At 39.3% G+C, this 22,261-nt stretch overlaps 2 protein-coding genes across 3 annotated transcripts; both read left to right on the plus strand.

Annotated features, from left to right (window-relative positions):
- The first annotated feature begins 140 nt into the window (after window positions 1-140).
- LOC124260409 (NADH dehydrogenase [ubiquinone] 1 beta subcomplex subunit 9-like) lies at window positions 141-22,036 on the plus strand. 2 transcript variants are annotated; one of them, XM_046694713.1, is made up of 5 exons: window positions 141-197; window positions 444-577; window positions 4,732-4,874; window positions 5,506-5,561; window positions 21,641-22,036. In XM_046694713.1, exons 1-5 carry the CDS (start codon window positions 156-158, stop codon window positions 21,770-21,772), a joined length of 507 nt encoding a protein of 168 aa, XP_046550669.1. In that variant the 5' UTR covers window positions 141-155; the 3' UTR covers window positions 21,773-22,036. The 2 variants fall into 2 exon arrangements, with proteins under 2 accessions (XP_046550669.1, XP_046550668.1); XM_046694712.1 differs by lacking the exons at window positions 141-197; window positions 21,641-22,036 and adding an exon at window positions 6,221-6,616.
- On the plus strand, window positions 14,805-17,139 carry LOC124260408 (protein wech-like). The gene is made up of 2 exons (XM_046694711.1): window positions 14,805-15,057; window positions 15,462-17,139. The coding sequence occupies exons 1-2, from the start codon at window positions 14,949-14,951 to the stop codon at window positions 17,108-17,110; spliced, it is 1,758 nt and encodes a 585-aa protein (XP_046550667.1). The 5' UTR covers window positions 14,805-14,948; the 3' UTR covers window positions 17,111-17,139.
- Window positions 22,037-22,261: the final 225 nt, after the last annotated feature.

Consider the following 22,261-nt stretch of genomic DNA (forward strand, 5'->3'; position numbering starts at 1 on the left):
GATACATCTAAAACCGAGTCCTTGCACAAGTACATGGGAATATGGACTGCGTTTGTGTGAATATTTTATTGGTCGAAAACGTGAAGAAACCACCCCTTAAACTTTCGAGGAAAGATTTCATGGTGTGATTGGTGTCACAGTGCAGGATAATCAACATGATTGCTACTTCTGCGTATTTCCAAGAACGTTTAATTCGGGTCTAACACAATGTAACCATCTTCGTTTGCGTTTAACAACTCGTCGAGGAGTGTTATGCTACAGTTGAGAACATGTTTTCAAACTAAACGATTTCGACTCCAAAATGTGCGAGAACCATTTTCTAAAATTTCAGAATAATTTCTCACGTACTATACTAAATAATTCTTGATACATGAAATTAATGTGACAACATAGGCTACTGGATATAATTTATAATTTCAACTATGTAAATACTTTTATTGAAGCCCGGACCTACTGAGACAGGAAGCGCCTCTCTCAAGATGTCGTACATGCAGACGAATGTCTTGTCGCACGCGCAACGCGTGCGGCGATTGTACAAGGAAGGATGTCGACAAATGCAATCTTTCTATCAACAAAGGTAAACAGAAAGTCTTTTCGGTGGAATTACTATGGAACTTTAGGAAGATGATGTTTGTTTTGATGGCGATCGCGCCATACATTTCCAAGGGCAAGAGGACATTTTAGAAAGATTTGAAAAAAACACTTATCAATGAACTGGTTTGCTAACGCATTATTTGAAATTAAACACATTTTTCTTAATTATATTTGGCGTGCTATTCTTGGTCAGTTCAAATCATGTTTACTGTTTGCTAATGAAGTATTTAGGCTGAAGAAAATGCTAACAACAAAACCAAATATATTTTTCAGTGGCTGATTGGAGCGCTTGGTAACCCAGGATACATTTTGTTATATCTACAGCGATAGGAAATGGCACTATAATCCTTAACAAACTACCTAATATTTGAGGTTTCATGAAGATTAGTCAAGAGCCGCGAAAGTGTCCTCTAGTCAAGATTCATAAATCCCATTCTAAATGCTGTGGGCAATTAAGGTATCGCCACCTTTGAATCAGACAAATGACTTGATAAATGAAGAATGTCAAATTATTCTATCATCATCTCACTGCAGTCAGCTGACAGCTAGTTCAGCCAGCTAAACGTCTAGTTCCTATGGTAGGAACCCGACGTTTAGCTGGCTGAACTACTGACAGCTGACTACCATTTTGTCTGGCAACAGCGATCTGGCAGACATTTCAGAAAAAAAATCACTGATAACCTTCCATTTTCCGATCATGATGTAAAGGTATAGCTGGGGTACCTGCAACTTGGACACATGGTACCTAGGGCTGGGACGATACACTATGTCATGATACGATATGTATTGCAATATTTTAATGGCATCACGATACATACACCTGAGTTGTAAACTTCTAAAACTTGCATATTCTTCTCTATATAAGTACTTTAACATGTTTAATATAATAATCTTTTGAAAACTGTTGTGTATCATTTTGTATTGATACACCAGTCGACGATACGATAGCTGTAACAAACTTAAACATTGGTATCAGTGAATCGTCCTAGCCCTAATGGTACCAGGAACGGCTTGCTGGTGCTATTACCTATATTCAATTCACCAAGTTAAGAACTTGAAATGAAATATTTATTATCTAATAACATCACCTGTTCTCATTGAATATGGCCCTCACAGGTTTAATATTAAGATTTCTCTCTTCGGCTATCTTTTACCCCCTTGGTTTAGGCAGGTTAGTGGAAAAGGGCTGTGAATAGTGGTGTTCCGATGATCGAAAATCGATTGAAAGAAGGATTAAAAATAAAACATATTTCAGATTAATCAGAATTTTGTTGTTTTAGTATAACACACATGAATGAAGTAAGCTAACCATTAAATTTGACGAATATTCATGAACAAACATGCTCTCAACAGTGTAAAGCAATGTGCATTGTATTCATTGTTTCATATTCATCACTACTGTAAATATCACTATAAGTTAACCTGTCTATGAATATATTTTACATAATGAGATATACTGATAAATATTTGTTGTATATATAAACCAAATAATTTGTATGTAGAAAGTTAAATTACTGCACTTTGAAAGTTAGATATGAAAATATATTGCTAATTCTGCTTGTTGTTGAGAGGGCAAACAAAATGTCTGATGCTGCTGTACATATGTATTTCGATTATGATCGATAATCGTTCACCACAAGTCCTCCAATAATCGATAGTGGATTTGGTTTCCGATTTCCAACTCTAGCTGTGAAGTAATGAATGGCTTGATGGCTAGATATTTTCCATCCTTCTAATATCAGTGCAAGTGGCGCTACATTGGGACATTTCCCACTTGCATTGAAGAGAATAATGTTGATAACTTTGTTGGAGAACTGTGATTGATCGCCAGTAACTCTCTACTGGAGATACGTTTATTACCCACCTATATGATACAAGGTTTATACCATAAAGCATAGATGAGAAGAAGGAAGTAGTAATGGTTGTGGTTGCATGAAAAATAATGGTCATCAGGTATTGAGATTATGAAAAGAAGTTAATTGTTTCTAAAATTTCATGTACATGTATTTGTGGTTCTAAACATTTTAATTGTACATACACATGCAGACAAATCAGCAAGGTGAAGGTTTCAGTGAGCATCTTCTTATCAGCTGTGAAATTTAAGGAGATTCAGAGATTTGTTTTCAAAATGGTCCACCCAAGGTGATCCAAAGCCCAGTTCATGTGGTCCCTGAGACTAATTGGCAGGATAATTAATATGGTGCCAGGTTGACCTGTCCTTGCTGTCATGTGAAGGTAAACACATTTGGTCACATACACATGATACAAGGAGTCCGTCTGTAGAGGCCAATGACAACGCAAATGCCTATCTTGCAGGCAAACATGGGTACACTATGTTCTGAATTCAGGATATCAGGGATTTACCTTGATTCATACTTGTAATTTTCAGGGGGTCATGGACTACAAAATGACACTTAAATGTTATTATTAATACTATGTTGTAATATTGTTGTAATTCAGTTAATGTTATTGTATTGTGTATCACTTTCATCACATTGTTACAGTAATTAAATTGCAAATGATACCATAACATAACCCGGCTTGTAGTAGACTTAGTGACAACTTGTTACTTGATTGAAATTTAAAAAAATGTGGACTCTTTCTGCGTCCCTGTGGATGCGTTGATAAATTTGTTTCGTCCGTTGTCAATTTTTATGCATATAGGACGCAGGAATTCGCGTCCCATAAATCCCCGAGGATATGCACGCATACAAATCTGAGGACATCTGTTTGTAATATGATGTATTATATTAAAAGTGGCCTAAAAATGTCTGTCTGTTGCTGAAATACATGCACATAATGTTGCCTGTTTTGTACATGTACGTTTCCTGAGGTATAACTGGATAATATTGCAAACATACATGTCCCTAGTTGTTGTATTTTATACATCATGAACATCAGTCATTTATGCTCTTTTCAGTATGTGCATGTCAAAATGTAAGAACAGGCTAAAAATGTTTGTTACTATTTATCAAAACGGAAAAGGAGAGTTGAGAAAAATTTGCAAAGCCTAGAGCAGGAATGCTGGGTATGAAAGGAGATATGATAAATATGGGAGGATAAATTGCCAAAATCATAAGTCGTTTGCAGTGTACCATGTATGTACCTGTTGTAGTACATTGTTCTGTTCATCTTCCATCATAAAATGAAATGTGTTACATGCCACCAGAAAGGATAGTTGCTTGCTAGTGACACATCGTGTATGAACGGGTTAGAATGAACCTTCAGTAACCCATGCTTGTCGTAGGGGGCGACTAACGGGATTGGGGGGGTCAGGCTCGCTGGCTTGGTGGACACATGTCATCGGTTCCCAATTGCGCAGATTGATGCTCATGCTGTTGATCACTGGATTGTCTGGTCCAGACTCCATTCTTTACAGACCGCCGCCATATAGCTGGAATATTGCTGAGTGCGGCGTAGAACTAAACTCACTCACTCACATTGTGTATAGGACTATGATGCCTGTTGATAGCAGATTAGTGTTTAAACATGGCCTATATGATCAGGAATATTTTGTTTGACAATTGGCATGTGATAAGCAATGTACCACAGGATGTAAAACACTTGAATATGGTTTGAAACAATGATTCCCAAAGCAAGCATGACACGGTACCTGTTTGCCATTATTGCAGCTATTTCAAAATGAGGGGATGTTGGGGTAGCGTACCGGTTGAAGTGTTTGCTCATCACCCGGACAATGTTGGTTAGATTCCCCTCACGAGTGCACATGTAAAGTCCATTTCTGGTGTCTCCTGTTGTGATATTGCTGGAATATTGCTAAATGTGGCGTAAAAACATATTCACTCATTTGCTGTTTCATGATGACCTGAAAGGATTTTAGTCTGCTCCTTGACAATGTTACCATGGTTACTGGGGTGGTGCGGTAGCTTAATGGTTAAAGTTTCTGCTGGTCATGGTTTAGATTCCCACAGGGGTACAATTTATGAAGTCCATTTCTGGTGTCCACCTGCTGTGATATTGATGGATGTTGCTAAAAGCGGCGTAAAACTAAACACCCCTTCTCTCTAATAATGTTAATGAGAGTCTGCCCTAATCATGATAATACAGCTGGACTGTTGCCTCCAGACTGCAGCCATGATAACATTCACTTACTCCAAACATGAATTCTTGTTACAGACACATCTTTCGTTACCAAGCTGTTTTGCTCCGAGCTCGTTTCGATGAAAACAAGAGTGAAGTGGATGTGAGGAAAGCCAAGAAGTTGCTTCTGGATGGGGAAAGGGAACTCTTCTTGAAACAACATCCTCAACCCTTTAAGTGTGAGTGCTCCATGTCACTATAGCAATGAGGAAGGCAATTTTGTCATGTTTCTTGTAACATGCCAATTTGTGAACTTCAATTAAATAATAAGAACATAAATGTCTAATTCTGTTCTTGAAAAAATCCATCTCAAATTCAGGATTCATAAATAAGTTGTACTTTCAGTTTTTAGGATTGTGAAAGCTTCATTTCCATATTTATTGAATATATTATGATTCTCTCTAACAGTAATAGCCTAATAAACTATGGATTGTATTTGAAATTCAAGGGATTGTAGAGGCTTTTAGTTTGTCTGACCTATGATTTGACTCAGAATGTCAACTTTAGATCAGGATCAGGATCCGCTCGCCATTTTTCTCTCTCAAATTCTGAAGGTAGAATTGATCCTCAGTAACTTGTTGATGCAACAAAAATGGATGCGCAACGAAAGTGGTCTGACTCAATGATTGGGGTGGATTGCATATCTTCAGACATCATAGGATTCAGCTCATAATATCAACTACTGGTTTACCAGATCAGTTATTTACAGATCGCCCAGGTTTTGTTGTGGCCTTTGCCCATAATGTAGTGTGTTTGTAGATGTTAATTTTTGTTCAAGCATTTACTGACAATCATGTATTTTGTTTTCAGTTCCACACCAGCCAGGAGGTGTTGCCTTTGGGAGAGCCCAGCATGTACCTGACTGGGTAGGTCAACCGATCCTGTAGATGTCATAAGCTGATCCTTTATTGCGATACATTGATCATTACACACTACAAGTGGATTCTTTCTATGATATATGGCTGTGGGGTAGCCTAGTGTTAAAGCATTTGCTTGTCACGCCGATGACCCGGGTTCGATTCCCCACATGGGTACCATGTGTGAAGCCCATATCTGGTGTCCCCCGCCCTGATATTGCTGGAATATTGCTAAAAGCAGGGTAAAACTAAACTCACTCACTTTCAATGATATAAGCAGAGCCTTTATATGCTATTAACTGATCTTTTACAGGACTTGGACCAATATCGGTTACCCTATCATTGATTGGGCATTCTATGAAGATCTGAGTTAGAACTGATCTTCCACAACTTATGCTTGCCATGAAAGGCGACTAAATGGAATGGTGGTCAAGATGACTGATTTGGTTGCTTGCATGCTCTAATATTGCAGTTTACTGGATGGATGCTCATTATGTCAGTCACTAGATTGTTTGGTTCAGCTTTGATTACTGACAGTTGTATAAAAGATTGGAAAACATCATGTACTGCATTACACAACAAATGAATGAGATCGTGATGTGTGTGCACGAATGTATAAAAATCTGTAGTGGTTTTGAATATCAAGCTCTGCTTTGTCATTCTGACAGCTCTTGGACACCTGGCATCCATTGGAGAAGGCACAGTACCCAGAATACTTTGCGAAGAGGGAAATACGTAAGAAGGAGTTCATTGAACGATGGGAGAAGAAATATGGAAAGATGGAAGAAAGTGCACATTGATGTGACTTGATAGGCATGTTGATGTGACTTACATTGTACATAAGGACATATTTCAACTTTTGCTGTCAGTTTCCTAGTGTTGATGGCCATGCTGAGGTGTTAGATAGCCCATGTCATGGATCTACTGTGAACATTGCATGAGGACAACTCTGGAAGATGTGGTTCAGGGAGTTACAGCTGTCTTATCCTGACAGTGTGAATATTTGGCAGTCAGATACAGTGAGACCATGTACACAATTGTAATAAATTATGTCACTCTTTCAATTCATCGTTTTGTTGATTTTGTCTTTCAACGTGGCTACTGACATGATCAGACCACTGACAAACTGTGCCATCTCTTATGAGGTTCAGATAATTGTGGAAATCTAAACTCTGTGTGTTGGTCCGATGGTGGCCATTGGTGTTCTGATGGTTTCAAAGTGTTGGAATGACCTTTAGTGTTGTATCTTAACATACATCAGTTACAAACAACTTGGAGGATATAGTAGGATCGATATCATAATCACTTTCGATATACATTAAGTGGGGCGGATACAGCTTTTGAGAAGAAAGTGTTACGGGGAGGTCGCAGTTTATTTTCACCCATTTTCACGAGAGTTTCAATGGTCATGTATTAAAGTTTCAGGACAAAAGTGGGGTGCGCACCCCAGCAACCCCTCAGATCCATATGATAAGTATTATGTTTTTTAGCAGGATTTGTGAGTTTACTCTGCTTCAGCAATACAAAGTCAGCAGTGAAGAGACAAAAGATTGTCAGAGTACAGTGGATGAGGCAGGGCAGTACAATGGAGTCCCAGGGGTCGGGTAATTTACCAGTTTAGGGTGTGAAATTCTACAGGGTAGTATACATGGGAGACACAGGGTAGTTAAAGAGTGTCCGTGACAAGTACTTCACCTGTTAACATCGTGGTATAAGTGGAAGGCACAGAGCAGGACAACAGTGCCTGAGGGCGGATAATTCACCTGTTGACATTGTGGTTTGTGTGAGGCACAGGGCAGTATAACAGAGTATCAGGGGCGGATAATTCACCTGTGAACATTGCAGTATAAGTGGGAGGCACAGGGCAGTACAACAGTGAGTGAGTGAGTGAGCTTTACCCCGCACTCAGCTATATGGCGGCGGTCTGTAAATAATCGAGCCTGGACCAGACAGTCCAGTGATCAACAGCATGAGCATCGATCTGCGTAAATGGGAACTGATGACATGTGTCCACCAAGCCAGCGAGCCTGACCACCCGATCCAGTTTGTCGCCTCTTACGACAAGCATGGGTTACTGAAGGTTCATTCTAACCCGTACCTTCACGGGTCGCAATACAACAGAGTGTCCAAGAATGGGTAATTCACCTGTTAACATCGTGGTATAAGTGGGAGGTACATAGAGAATACTACACAAGGTCTCATTACATACGAATTATACGAAACGAGTGTGGTATATTATTTATTACCCACGTCTTACATGCATTAAATTGACAAAATAGCGTAATTTTGTTATGTTTTTGGTTTCAAACCGAAACCGGTTTCATAAAGAGGTTGCGGAAGAGTTTCGTACTGTATTACAATATTTGCATGACGTCACACTGTAATGACGTGACTGCCTTGGTAACCGACGTCACGATGCATGTCAGTTGTCATCGCCTCGTACAGCCTCCTACAGTAAACCACTCCGTAGTACCTCGTTTCTTGGTTTCCAGTTGCTTCATTCGGCTAACATCACTGGTTGAAACATTACGTTCATGTTTTTTGACGGATATAATGTCTCAGTTCGACTCACAATGAAACAGCGACACGGCAACGTTCGCAATGTTTACATTCACACAATGCATTTAAGTTGCAGAATGAATGAATTCACGTGTTTGTTATGAATGAACAAATAGTTACGTCAGAATGTGAACTAATCGAGAGGTCATCGGTTATCAAATCACATCGTTAGAATCTCAGGTCAAGTCGTTACGACACAGGTCAACGCGATACGACACTCGTGTGACGTACGAGATTAGTATGCAACTACCCATACGTTGACCTCTTGGGTAATAAAGGGCAGTACAACAGAGTCCAGTGACCGGGCTTTCACCTGTTTATACCATGTTATATGTGCACAATTAGGAGATAAACGTCATGTGTTGGCCAATGTCCGGGTGCTATTTAGGAGATAAACATCATGTGTTGGCCAATTTCCGGGTGTTATTGAGTATTTGAAGCACGGGAATGTTCCATTTGAAACCTCCGGCTGACGCCGTCGGTTCCAAATGAATTCCCGTGCTTCAAATACTCAATAACACCTGGAAATTGGCCAACACATGATGTTTATCGACATTAATAAACTTCAAAAGTAAACCAAAGGTCCACACGTTTTTGTGTGTGCACTCATTGACATAGAGTACGGGTACAGCAGTGAAATGTCATCAGCCGGCCGTTACGTCTGTCTCCCATGGTAGCATCTGGAACTGCTCATTTGTGACGTCATTCGGACTTTACGTCACAATATAATTTTAATAACGTCATCACAGCTGACGACGTAACAATACAATGGTGTGAGCGATGTTTGTATGTATTAATACGCAGCGAATTTCCGGGAATCATGTTACCATTTGATCACGTTTTCAACCAATCAGTGACTTTTGGTTTACAATGTGGCTTCTCCCGTCGCCTATTTCTGGCCCATTGTTTTCTCGTGGATCGGATCTCTTACGACTGATTCACCACACCAACACATCTCTCTCTTCCGGTGCTCACTTTCCTTCCCTCTTCATTGGTTACCTAGCTGTCTCGGGTAAGTGTGTTGTCACAGGGGCTATGTCTGTTCCAGTTATAACGCTACACACCTGTCCTACAGTGTACTGGTAACACTACAATGGTTCATCTAACTGTTAGGTCATCTCCAGGCACATTCTCAAATCCGGGCACCTAATATACTGCAATATTTAGACTGAGCACAGTGTATGAAGTGTCTACTTTCATTACTTCCTTGATCGACCTCTTGACTTTTTCTCCCGATGTATTTGTATGTATGTACTTATACATCGTATTGTGTAGTGTGAGTACTTCAACAGTTGCTGTATCAGTGTGCTTAAGTCAGGACATCGTTATTGTATAGCGTGAATAGCACTCAATACGGCAACTGTAACCGTATCAGTGCTAATGTCAGGACATCGTTGTTGTGTAGTGTGAGCACTTCAACAGTTGCCGTATCAATACATATGTCAGGGCATCGTTATTGTATAGTGTGAATAGCACTCAATACGGCAACGGTAACCGTATCAGTGCTAATGTCAGGACATCGTTGTTGTGTAGTGTGAGCACTTCAACAGTTGCCGTATCAATTCTTATGTCAGGACATCGTTATTGTATAGTGTGAATAGCACTCAATACGGCAACGGTAACCGTATCAGTGCTAAAGTCAGGACATCGTTGTTGTGTAGTGTGAGCACTTCAACAGTTGCCGTATCAATACTTATGTCAGGGCATCGTTATTGTATAGTGTGAATAGCACTCAATACGTCAACGGTAACCGTATCAGTGCTAATATCAGGACATCGTTGTTGTGTAGTGTGAATAGCACTCAATACGTCAACGGTAACCGTATCAGTGCTAATGTCAGGACATCGTTATTGTATAGTGAGAATAGCACTCAATACGTCAACGGTAACCGTATCAGTGCTAATATCAGGACATCGTTGTTGTGTAGTGTGAATAGCACTCAATACGTCAACGGTAACCGTATCAGTGCTAATGTCAGGACATCGTTGTTGTGTAGTGTGAGCACTTCAACAGTTGTCGTATCAATTCTTATGTCAGGACATCGTTGTTGTGTGGTGTGAATAGCACTCAATACGTTAACGGTAACCGTATCAGTGCTAATGTCAGGACATCGTTGTTGTGTAGTGTGAATAGCACTCAATACGTCAACGGTAACCGTATCAATGCTAATGTGAGGACATCGTTATTGTGTTGTGTGAGTACGTCAACTGTTGCCGTATCAATGCTAATTTCAGGACATCGTCATTGTGTAGTGCGAGCACTTCAACGGTTGCCGTATCAATGCTAATGTCAGGACATCGTTATAGTGTTGTGTGAGTACGTCAACGGTTGCCGTATCAATACTTATGTCAGGACATCGTTATTGTGTTGTGTGAGTACGTCAACAGTTGCCGTATCAATACTTATGTCAGGACATCGTTATAGTGTTGTGTGAGTACTTCAACGGTTGCCGTATCAATACTTATGTCAGGGCATCGTTATTGTGTAGTGTGAGCACTTCAACGGTTGCCGTATCAATACTAATGTCAGGACATCGTTATTGTGTTGTGTGAGTACTTCAACGATTGCCGTATCAATACTTATGTCAGGGCATCGTTATTGTGTAGTGCGAGTACTTCAACGGTTGCCGTATCAATACTTATGTCAGGACATCGTTATAGTGTTGTGTGAGTACGTCAACGGTTGCCGTATCAATACTTATGTCAGGGCATCGTTATTGTGTAGTGCGAGTACTTCAACGGTTGCCGTATCAATGCTTATGTCAGGACATCGTTATTGTGTAGTAGGAGTACTTCAACGCTTGCCGTATCAATGCTAATGTCAGGGCATTCGTTATTGTGTAGTGCGAATACTTCAACGGTTGCCGTTTCAATGCTAATGTCAGGGCATTCGTTATTGTGTAGTGCGAGTACTTCAACGGTTGCCGTTTCAATGCTAATGTCAGGACATTGTTATTGTGTAGCGTGAATATCTTACTGATAAAAAAACAGGGATGATTATTTTCTAAAACATGAACATTCTGAAACATGTTCATTGATGTCCATGTTTGGGTGTTTTATATGGGTCATTTTCAAAATTGGTAGTATTTTAAATTCCTTATTACCGTAAAAATAAACTCTTCAAAAACGATTTAGTTTTCATTCAAATAAAATCTCAAAAACTTAATTATTAAAAAAATTAAATAATAAATAGGGCATGTGAAATTCCTGACCGTTACCATTTCTTAATCAGGAAAAAGGATTTTGAAAATTTAAATAATTCAGAAAAATCTTTTATATAAGAGTATATGGATGCCAGCTTCTTGTTTATTGTATATCACAACGTTTCTGGGCTACTTCTTGCCCCTTCTTCAGGTGATTAAAGACAGATGTAGAAAACAAACTATATATACCAGATTTACAGGAAGCCAGATATGTACATGTATATTCAATCAATCACAAAGGGCCGATCAAACGCAGTTATGAAAACAATGATAATTGGGATAAGGTAAAGCCAGTTGACACAAATAATGAGGAAAAAGAGATGTGGAGACAGCAGAATGATATACAGCTATTAAAGTGACAATTAGATTTACAGGAAGCCAGAGATGTACATGTATATACAATCATTCAATGAGGCAAGATGAAAAGAAGTTATAAAGACAATGACAATGGATAAGGTAAAGCCAGTTGACACAAATAATGAGTATAAGGAGATGTGCACACAGCAGTGTGATATAAAGCTAATTAAGTGACAATAGAGGTGGGTGTGGTTCGACTTTTGTGATGTTCCAGGCACTAAGGAGATAGGCGCTTTGATCTCTATTAATCTCTGGGGTTAATCTCCTGATGTTGATGGCGTTTATTATTTTCCGTTTTCGCCAATCGTGAACATTAGTGGCTAAGATGCTAGTTTGTTGCCAGTCAATGGAGTGGGTGGGGTTGTTGATTATATGCTCTGAAAGGGCCGATTTGTGGTCGGCTTTATCAACAGATGTGTTGTGTTCTTTGAGTCTTTTATCAAAGGGGCGTGATGTCTCTCCAATGTAGCTACTGCCACAGTTACAGTTTAGTTGGTATATGCAGCCTCGGGCGTGTGTGTCGTCGTCTAATTGATTTGATTTTAGGATGGTCTTCAAGGTTTTGTCTGAATAAAAAGTCACATCTATGCTTGCAGTTTTTCTGAGAAGTCGGCTGATGTGATAACTAATCTGGCCTTGGTAGGGGATGTTGATCCTGATTGGCGATGGTTCATTTTTTGATGGGCGTTGGTTTTGCGGGTTGAGAGTTTTAGCTACACGGTCTGCTCTACAAGGTGTTTGGGATGATTTTTACACCGACGTAATCGAACCTGAGGGTAAAAACTATTATCATGAATCTTTAAAGTGGTATTTTGTATCTTTCATGTGTTTAACACAAAAAAATAACATTTTTCTAAAACATTTATATGTATATAGCTTTCAACAGTTGGAATTGCCTAAGACACATCTGCTTCTAAGCGAAGCACATGTTTTGATGACACCATCATAACGAGGAGTGTTTCGTGTATTATTATGAATTAATTAGAGTAGTCAATTGACAATTATGCCAAACCTTGTCAAAACCCTTGCTTATGTCACAGAAAACTGCCCTGACTTCTTTGCCATTGTCTAATGCATGTAGTATAAAATCATACACGTATGTCAGTTGGTATACAGTTCCATCCCCAGGCATGAATCCTGACTGCAAATTCGTTAATACGTTATTATCTCAAAAAAAAGTTAAACACATGTTTAAAAATACATTTCTCAAATACCTTTGACAAACATCTGATAAGAGCAACTGGTCTATAGTTTTTACATTCATTAAAACTACCTTTTTTATGAATAGGAGTGACAATAGCTTCCTTCCATATTGTTGGGAATTTACAATATTCTAGGGATAAATTGAATAGATTAGTAAGAGGAGTACACAGGGATGGCACGATGATTTTGATAAATCTGTTACCTATTTTGTCTGGTCCACTGGCTTTGGAAATATCAACTGATAATAGGATGTCTCTTACTTCTTGTGTAGTCTATACAATAGACGCAAGTGGAGTCTTTACTTTACATGAATGAATTATTCCATATAAACACAGATTCATTACATTTAGAGAGATAATTGGAAATATACTAGTAATCAAAATTCTGATAAAAAGTTCCAAACCTTTACTACATTTTGTCCAAACTGTAACCGTTGATTTCCTAACCGTTAAATTTAATTCATAAACAATATTGATCTTACAGAAAATAGAAACTTAACATGATAAATTAATTTTGGTTTTCATTATTTAAAGCAGACAGTTAAGTACATGTTAATATAAATTCATTATCACACCATACAAAATATTCTTCAAATATGGAATGTATTTTAAAATATGTCCGCACTGTTACTATTATTTGTCCAAACCATTACTAGAAACTGTGCTTTTTTATGCTACTACATGAAAAAACCTCATTTGAACAGTCAATTTCCATGCATATACATATACACATCATACATACTAACATTTATAACTTCTTAACTCTTAAAGTAATTATAAATTTGTTATATTTCTTTAAATATTAATGAATAACTTTATCAATCTCTCAAAATACAAACCATTTCGTCCGGACGGTTACAAGGACTGTCCAATGGGTTACTTTGCAGAATGGTAACGGTTTATACAGTAACGGTCAGGGCAATTTGTAAATAAATCTAAAATGAAAAAATGTATGATCCCTACAAGATTTCAAAGGATATGGTTTCCACCTCTTCCATTTCTGGGCAACATATCCATTGCAATTAGAAAAAAGTATATTTATTTGACACAAAATGCATTGGTAGCAGTCTTGACAATTAGGGTAACACATAACATTTATACATGTATTTACTTGATGGTGTCAAGTAGCTCAAGCAGGCACAGGAAGTAGAATTACAATCCAGCTCAAGGGAGAACTTATTGCAGTAATTTTAATACATTGTAACGGTCAGGACAAAAATTCACAGGACAAGCATGTAACAATTTGTAGATATTTAAAAAAAAATTAAATACAAATTAATTGCAGTTGGAGCCTGCATGATCAATCCTAATTGGCATAATATAAATTAATTTGTTTATTTGCTTTAATTTTTACACTTTTTTGAACATTGAGGACGGAGTAAATCTGCCAATTTTGGACTCAAAATGTGGTTGAGTATAAAAATGAGAAGACTAAAGATTTACCGCATGTACTGACTAGTAAACATCTAAATATTTTTTTCTGGAACAAAAAAACCCCAACATTTAAACTCTCAAAGTTTGTTTTTTTTTGGAACGGACAGAAAATACTACAAATTTTGAAAAATGACCTATATGCCAACAGGATTAACGGTAGTCTGTAACTATTATCATTCACACACACAAATAAAGTCAGTCGATAGGTTTAACTGAACGTGCCTAACAATGCTAGCTCAGATTGTTAGAACGATCTGGATATGCCTGACATGTTTTTATTAAACGGGATATTCGTTCATGCTTTCCAGAACTGTCTGATTCCAAACGTGCGGAAGGGTGGATACCAAATAGCTTTTCCTGTGAACGAATAGGACAGTAAATAAAGACCACAGATAAAGCCGTTGCTTGTGTAAAGGACATTTGGCTTGGTTTGTTGGTTACATGTATCTTATGCCTGGTTGTTCTTTGGTAGGAGAGATGACAGAACACTTCCTGACATGCACCATATGTACAGAGGTGTTTGACAAGCCCTGTACACTTGTGTGTAATCATACCTTCTGTCGGAAATGTGTCGTCAACTACACCAAAACCAGACTAGAAGCCATCAATGCCAAGTCCCTCCTGTGTCCATTCTGCAGGAAGATGACGAAAGTGTCTGCCCCCGAGAGACCAGTGGAGGAGTGGGCGGATGACGTCAAGCCTATCTTTGTCATCCAGGGACTGTTGGACTCGTTTGGCCCTGGATCTAAAGGTGAGTGTTTGTGGGTTGGACCAGTATACGTGTTCTTTCTCTACAGTTGTTTTCACACTTAATTTCATTTTGCGAAAGTGTGTGATGTTGAGAAGATAGATCGTTGTGTCTAAGAATTATCTAAAATAACTGACAATGTTATTTGAACGTTTTGTGTTTGAAAATATAATGCTATTGTCACAGTTGTGTACGTGTGCTTAACGAATAACAGACATAATGCTAGAAGTAACACGACCTTAATGTCATGCATCGTTTACCAGTGGAACGTATCCAACAGTAATTACATAGCATATCAACCTGAGACTTATTCCAGTTATATTTTCCCCTCCACATGAATTAATATAATGCATGGTGACATCACAAGTTAAACAACTCCATAATGAATGAATGCATAACTATTTCAGATACAACTAACTGCAGTTATTGTAAGGAGGAAGGGGAGACAACTCCAGCTACGTCTTGGTGTTCTGTTTGTGACGACGCACTATGTGAACGATGTATACGGGTGCACCAACGAATCCCATCTTCCCGTCACCATGACCTCGTTGATCTGTCTGGAGAGACAAAGGTCAAGGTTAATAGGAAGGTCATGTGTAAAGTTCACAAGGACGAGAATATCCAATATCTTTGCAAAGATTGTAAAACAGCTGTTTGTCAAACATGCTGCATTATCCATCACAGGAAATGTGGCTTGGTTGTTGAGATTGAGATTGAGATTCCTGCAATGAAAACCGAGCTGAGAAAGAATAAAGAGCATTTGTTAAAGAAACACGATGAGATGAAGACATATGTTGGAAAACAGCACTCCAAAGTCGGTGAAGAATTAGCTCGTTATGTACAAATAGAATCGAATATCAAGTCTGCAAGTCTCACAGCAATAGAGGTGATTAAAGCCAAGGAACGGAAACTTCTGTCTCAACTGAAAGAGATGTCTGACAGACACATTGGACAACTGAAGGCAGACATAAAGTCAGGTGAGATGCCAGTACAGATGTACCAACAACAGACTGAACTGATAGACCAGGCTCTACAATCTGAGTGTGACATGGATGTGTTTGAGATGTATCAGGGATGTGAGGCCGGTGATGTTGAAGCTGTTGTGGCCGTTGAGGTGAAGGAGAAGGGAAGAATAGACGGGATAACATTCAGACAGGACACGGACAAGCTGAGTAGAGCAATGGAAGATCTCTATCTGGGTGAGATCCACGTCCAGTATGACGATGTTGTGGACCTGGAGGCTGATCTTGTGTTACAGGACACCATTAATGTGAGAGTAGCAGGAGATGCCTTAGAAGGACCCCCTCATGACGTAACAATGCTAGAGGTGAATGGTGCAGACGCAGTAGTAGTCACAGACTCCAACAACAACAGTGTAAAGTCCTTCTACACCAGGAACAGTCAGCCAGGTCACAGCAAGCTAAGTCTGGAAGGTGGACCATATGGTATAACAAGGCTGAAACACAACCAGGTAGCTGTCACTGTGCCGGATACCAGTCAGATTGTAACAGTTGAAGTGAGCCCTGACCTGGTGCTGTTCTCGACCATCACAACCAGCAAACAGTACTGGGGTATAACGTCTCTGACAGCATCAACACTAGCAGCAAGTTCTGAGTCTCCTCCCTGTGTTGACTTCCTGGATATGTCGGGACACGTGCTGAAGTCAGTTTGTCCTGGCCACAATGGTGGAGACATCTTAAAGTATCCCAGCTTCCTTTGTACCACGAGGACAGGAAGCATTCTGGTATCTGACGGTGGAACCAAATGTGTCGTGTGTCTGACGCCCGAGGGTGATGTGGTGTTCAACTACAGACCTACAGGAGACTCAGCACTGAAGGTTCCACGTGGTATCACAAGTACCAGCACAGGTGACATCCTGGTGACAGACTACTCGCAACACAGAGTCATCTATCTGACAGAGTCAGGACAGTTTATTAGAAACATACTGACATCACAGGATGGTGTCTACTGTCCATTGGGACTGTGTGTGGGTGGTCGTGGTCGTATGTACTTGTGTGCATTAGATGGAGTGGAGGTATTGACATCTTGTAAGTGAGTGAACATATCACAATCCTTCCTTTCAATAAGCTGTTGGCATGTGTAACTGAGGGAATAATTTGTAGTGCTATATATCACTGCGTTTACCTAAAACATCATCTTGCTGTATTAGATACAAAATCACATTATGCTGTAATGTTTAGTCACTAATATGGTTTGTATTATCTGAATATGTCAGATGAGGTCTGTAAATAAGTGTTCATTTTAATGCAATCTACACAGCCATAAACTTTTAAGTTGTCTGAAAACAGCGCTGATGGAAACATAATCTTCTTTTTGTGAGGAACTTCTGATCGTACATATTTCAAATGTAAATGTATTTGCTAAATAGTATAATAATATTAATACATTACTACCCAATTACCAATTGAGATGAATTACATGAGTTTTTTGTAATAACTAGAGATGACTTGATTATTGCAACCGACCCCTTTTTGGTATTTCTCATTAGCTAATTACAAAATGTCCCAAATACAGCCTCCCGAATCATAAGCAGAACTTCTAAGCTCTCCTTCACAACACCTGTCAGGAAACACCTCCACTGGCTTCCTGTTAATTTAAGAATTCACTTTGATTTATTGTGTTTTGTGTACAAATGCCTCAATGGGGAAGGTCCAAAATACTTACAAGAACTTCTTACCCCATACACTCCAGAAAGAATGCTCCGTTCTCAGACTCTGAACCTACTCTCTGTGCCTCGTTTCAAACTGCAAACGTTTGGAAGGAAATCCTTTGCCTATCCTGCCCCTCTACTCTGGAACTCTCTCCCTATCACCATTAAATCAGCAGTTGGCTTTAATTCCTTCAAATCCCCGCTCAAGACTCATCTGTTTTCATTGCATTATGACTAGTATTCAAGTCTCTCATTGTATACTAGTATTATAAGTTGTTCACTGGTCACGAGGGGAACATGGGTTGATGTACCCGCGATTTTTGTTATGGGAACATAAACAAACATCGAGGTTACATCAACCCATGGGCCCCGAGGAACCAGTGAACAACGTATTTATCTTACCGAACACCTTAATGTTAATTTTGAATTGTTTGAAGCACGGGTAAAAACCAGGTGTTTAACTTAAATAGTATTCAACCGGATCAGATAAAATCACATTATTCTCTATTGTTTAGTCCCTAATATAGTTTGTATTATCTGAATGGAAATGTGCCAAGATTGAATCAGACGATGTCTGCACATGATTTTTCATTTAGTGTTATCTACACAGCAAGAATCGGATGTTTACTTAGCTATTGTTTTCACTCATTAAAACATATTGTTTTTTTGTAACGAATTTGGATGTTATGGGCTAAGATATTCCGTTAGTAACGGTATTTGCTAAATAGAATGATAATTTGAAGATTTACTTTTCCGAATTACAAACTGAGATTAATTATTATTATTGAAAGATATCTAAACATTTTATGGATCACAAAGATCGAGACGAAATTGTCACTGTTCTGTTACGGTAAAGTAAATGTTAAGCAGGCCCAAATCAAACCGGTGTTGTATAGGCAGATCATATTACATGGAGCTGGAAAACAGCTCAACTAGTTTAGTATTGCTACTAAACTTTGTCCCTTGATTTCTGTACATATCACTCAAGGTGTGGGATCGGTTGTTCACAATGACTACTCAAAATCAGATATAGTTATAGTTTTGCTAACATTAGTAAATTGTAGCGTGATGTCAAGCATAGAGCTCAGGTCACAAATCAGTTGAAGTTAAGCAACTTTAAGCTCGGAGAGTCCTTGGGTGGGTGACCGTGTTTGGTAGCTTGACTCCTGAGAGTTTCTAGGACGTCAGTCCTGTCCCACAACGAAGCACATGTGATACATGTGGTTTCACTATAGGCACGTGAGTTTGTTCATGAGTGACATGAGTCATGTGACTACAACTTTCTGGCGCTTCACAGGCAGTTTGGGTTAACCGGGGTAATAATAGTCAGATTCTGATTGTGCGCTTTGAGCATGCTTAGGCATGATATCTGCGCAGTACAAATATGCTATCATTATCATTATTATATATCTTGTTGTGAGGTCATTCATTTGGCTGCCGAGCGGTCTCAGGGAGAAAATCTGTAAGCTGATGTATGTGAAGCCCAGTAAAATATTAATGTTTTTCAAGTAAAAAATGGCCACTTAATCATTAATCGTGCTGTAGATGTTTGTTGCAAATAAATTAATCCACTGTACAAATGACTTTGTTGCTTTGTGGCGCCCTCAGCAATGTCCTAGCTGTACAACGTGGATTGGTATACACTTGGGTATGGATAAAAATTCCAATGACTGACACTAAGACGGAACGTTAATCCTGAGTCCGACAACCATGTGTCTTGACCCATGTTAACTTGAATCCCCACAGAGACATATGCATATGTTTCTTGACCCATGTTAACTTGGATCCCCACAGAGAGATATGGATATGTGTCTTGACCCATGTTAACTTGAATCCCCACAGAGAGACATGCATATGTTTCTTGACCCATGTTAACTTGGATCCCCACAGAGAGACATGTATATGTGTCTTGACCCATGTTAACTTGAATCCCCACAGAGAGACATGCATATGTTTCTTTGCTCATGTTAACTAAAATTCCCACCGAGAACCATGAATATGTTTCTTTACTCATGTTAACTAAAATTCCCACAGGGAGACATGTATATGTTTCTTGACCAAATTTGAAATCAGATTCCCAACTCTCGTTCTGGTAGCTCTTTCAGGTCAACAACCAACTTGCCCATGTGTTTGTGACAGTGTGACTCTCGGGGCAGGACATGTGACAGTGTGAATCTCGGAGCAGGACATGTGACAGTGTGACTCTCGGGGCAGGACACGCAATGTCACACTAACACCCGGTGTCATTACTAGATGATGCTCGCTATTACTGTACATGATACAGCCGCAATCGGACAATACACTCTGCTATAAGCAGTGAATACGGAATAGGTTTTGTCACGTTTTTTTCAGACATTCTAATCAGACTTATGTGTCTGTTGAACAGCTACGGGACTTTGTATTTCCTTTGAGGGACTCTGTATCGCTGGCGCTTGTCTCATTGTGACGACACCTGACGTGTTCTCTAGTATATGCTGGCTGTCACTGCTCGTGGTAGAGTCGGAATCACACAATCGACACTGCGTTCTACAGCGAATGTTGAAAAGCTTTTGTTGTCTTTATTAAGACTTACTCGAGCAGGACCTATGTAGTGATTAGGATTTTGTAGATGGGATGAGGGATCTGCTATAACTCGGCTCTTTCGACACCATTGATTAACAAGTTGTATACACAACGGAGGGAGTTCATCAGTAGCAGTGCAGACTATAATCATATTCTATGGTAGGAACACATTATGTTGTATGTGGTCTTGTATATAATACATCATTAAAAGTTACACATGGACATCCATGTGACTACCACATCTTACACTTCATCCGTATATAAATACCCATAGCATATGCACAAAGTTCCTCTGTCTATCCAACCGGAGCAGGCGCGTCCATGAGGCACGTGTGCCGGGGATGCGCAATGTACAATACACGTGCGTCCAGCGATAACGAAGTCTTGATTCCACAAGGTCATTTCATACCTGGTGACCACTGACTCCCGACTATGTTACCTGGTACTTTTCATGGGTGAACCTTTGTAATAACACCACATACCAGTTTTATTGGGTACTGGTGATACAACGATGGTTCGGGCCCTCATCATCGTGCTCCTGGCACGAGTTACAATTTACCCAGATTATTTCAAACCCTATTTTCTGATTCATCTCTCATTTAGCTATATGTCAGTTGAAGTTAATAGTGATGACCGCTAGTGACTCGATCACAGACAAATGTTGCGGTGACCCGTATGGGAACACACTTCAACATGACAGAATAAATATATCAGAATTCTTCTGATGTCAGTGAGATGCTGTTCATTGATTACAGGTCACCCGAATCGTATCCATTTCGAATTATGCGCCTGGATATGTAAAGGTTAATTCATTCCCCAAGTAAAATGTTCGGGCTGGAAAAATATATACGATTCTCTTGTCAGTATGTGGAATGGATCATCTTCCAGAAGGAAGCATTTACCAGCTGCCACGAAGGCCGGGCTATTTGAGGTACGCATCAGGACAAAAGGTAAGAACACGGGAGTGAATTGTTATTAAGATCAGAAACGGTTAGACCTAGTAGACAATTATGATAAATAAGGTCACTCTTTCAACTCACCGTTTTGTTGAATTTGTCTTTCAACGTGGCTACCGACATGATCAGACCACTGACCAACTGTGTCATCTCTTATGAGGTTAAAATATTATGGTTGCTTGCATGCTCTAATATTGCAGTTTACTGGATGGATGCTCATTATGTCAGTCACTAGATTGTTTGGTTCAGCTTTGATTACTGACAGTTGTATAAAAGATTGGGAAAACATCATGTATGCATTACACAACAAATGAATGAGAGCGTGATGTGTGTGCACGAATGTATAAAAATCTGTGGTGGTTTTGAATATCAACCTCTGCTTTGTCCTTTTTGACAGCTCTTGGACACCTGGCATCCATTGGAGAAGGCACAGTACCCAGAATACTTTGCGAAGAGGGAAATACGTAAGAAGGAGTTCATTGAACGATGGGAGAAGAAATATGGAAAGATGGAAGAAACTGCACATTGATGTGACTTGATAGGCATGTTGATGTGACTTACATTGTACATAAGGACATATTTCAACTTTTGCTGTCAGTTTCCTAGTGTTGATGGCCATGCTGAGGTGTTAGATAGCCCACGTCATGGATCTACTGTGAACACTGCATGAGGACAACTCTGGAAGGTGTGGTTCAGGGAGTTACAGCTGTCTTATCCTGACAGTGTGAATATTTGGCAGTCAGATACAGTGAGACCATGTACACAATTGTAATAAATTATGTCACTCTTTCAATTCATCGTTTTGTTGATTTTGTCTTTCAACGTGGCTACTGACAAACTGTGCCATCACTTATGAGGTTCATATATTTGTGGAAATCTGAACTCTCTGTGTTGGTCCGATGGTGGCCATTGGTGTCCTGATGGTTTCAAAGTGTTGGAATGACCTTAAGTGTTGCATCTTAACATACATCAGTTACAAACAACTTGGAGGATATAGTAGGATCGATATCATAATCAC

The sequence above is a fragment of the Haliotis rubra genome, unplaced genomic scaffold (genome assembly GCF_003918875.1).
Source record: "Haliotis rubra isolate DU_JTF1 unplaced genomic scaffold, ASM391887v1 Scf761, whole genome shotgun sequence".
Taxonomy (NCBI): Eukaryota; Metazoa; Mollusca; class Gastropoda; order Lepetellida; family Haliotidae; genus Haliotis; species Haliotis rubra.

Bases quoted from the DNA above. Each gene is read 5' to 3' on its own strand.
- LOC124260409 (XM_046694713.1), top strand. From the start codon at position 156: ATGATTGCTACTTCTGCGTATTTCCAAGAACGTTTAATTCGG. The intron at 578-4,731 runs GTAAACAGAAAG...TTCTTGTTACAG, and splicing joins CAATCTTTCTATCAACAAAG to ACACATCTTTCGTTACCAAG. The intron at 4,875-5,505 runs GTGAGTGCTCCA...TTTTGTTTTCAG, and splicing joins ACATCCTCAACCCTTTAAGT to TTCCACACCAGCCAGGAGGT.
- LOC124260408 (XM_046694711.1), top strand. From the start codon at position 14,949: ATGACGAAAGTGTCTGCCCCCGAGAGACCAGTGGAGGAGTGGGCGGAT. The intron at 15,058-15,461 runs GTGAGTGTTTGT...TAACTATTTCAG, and splicing joins GTTTGGCCCTGGATCTAAAG to ATACAACTAACTGCAGTTAT.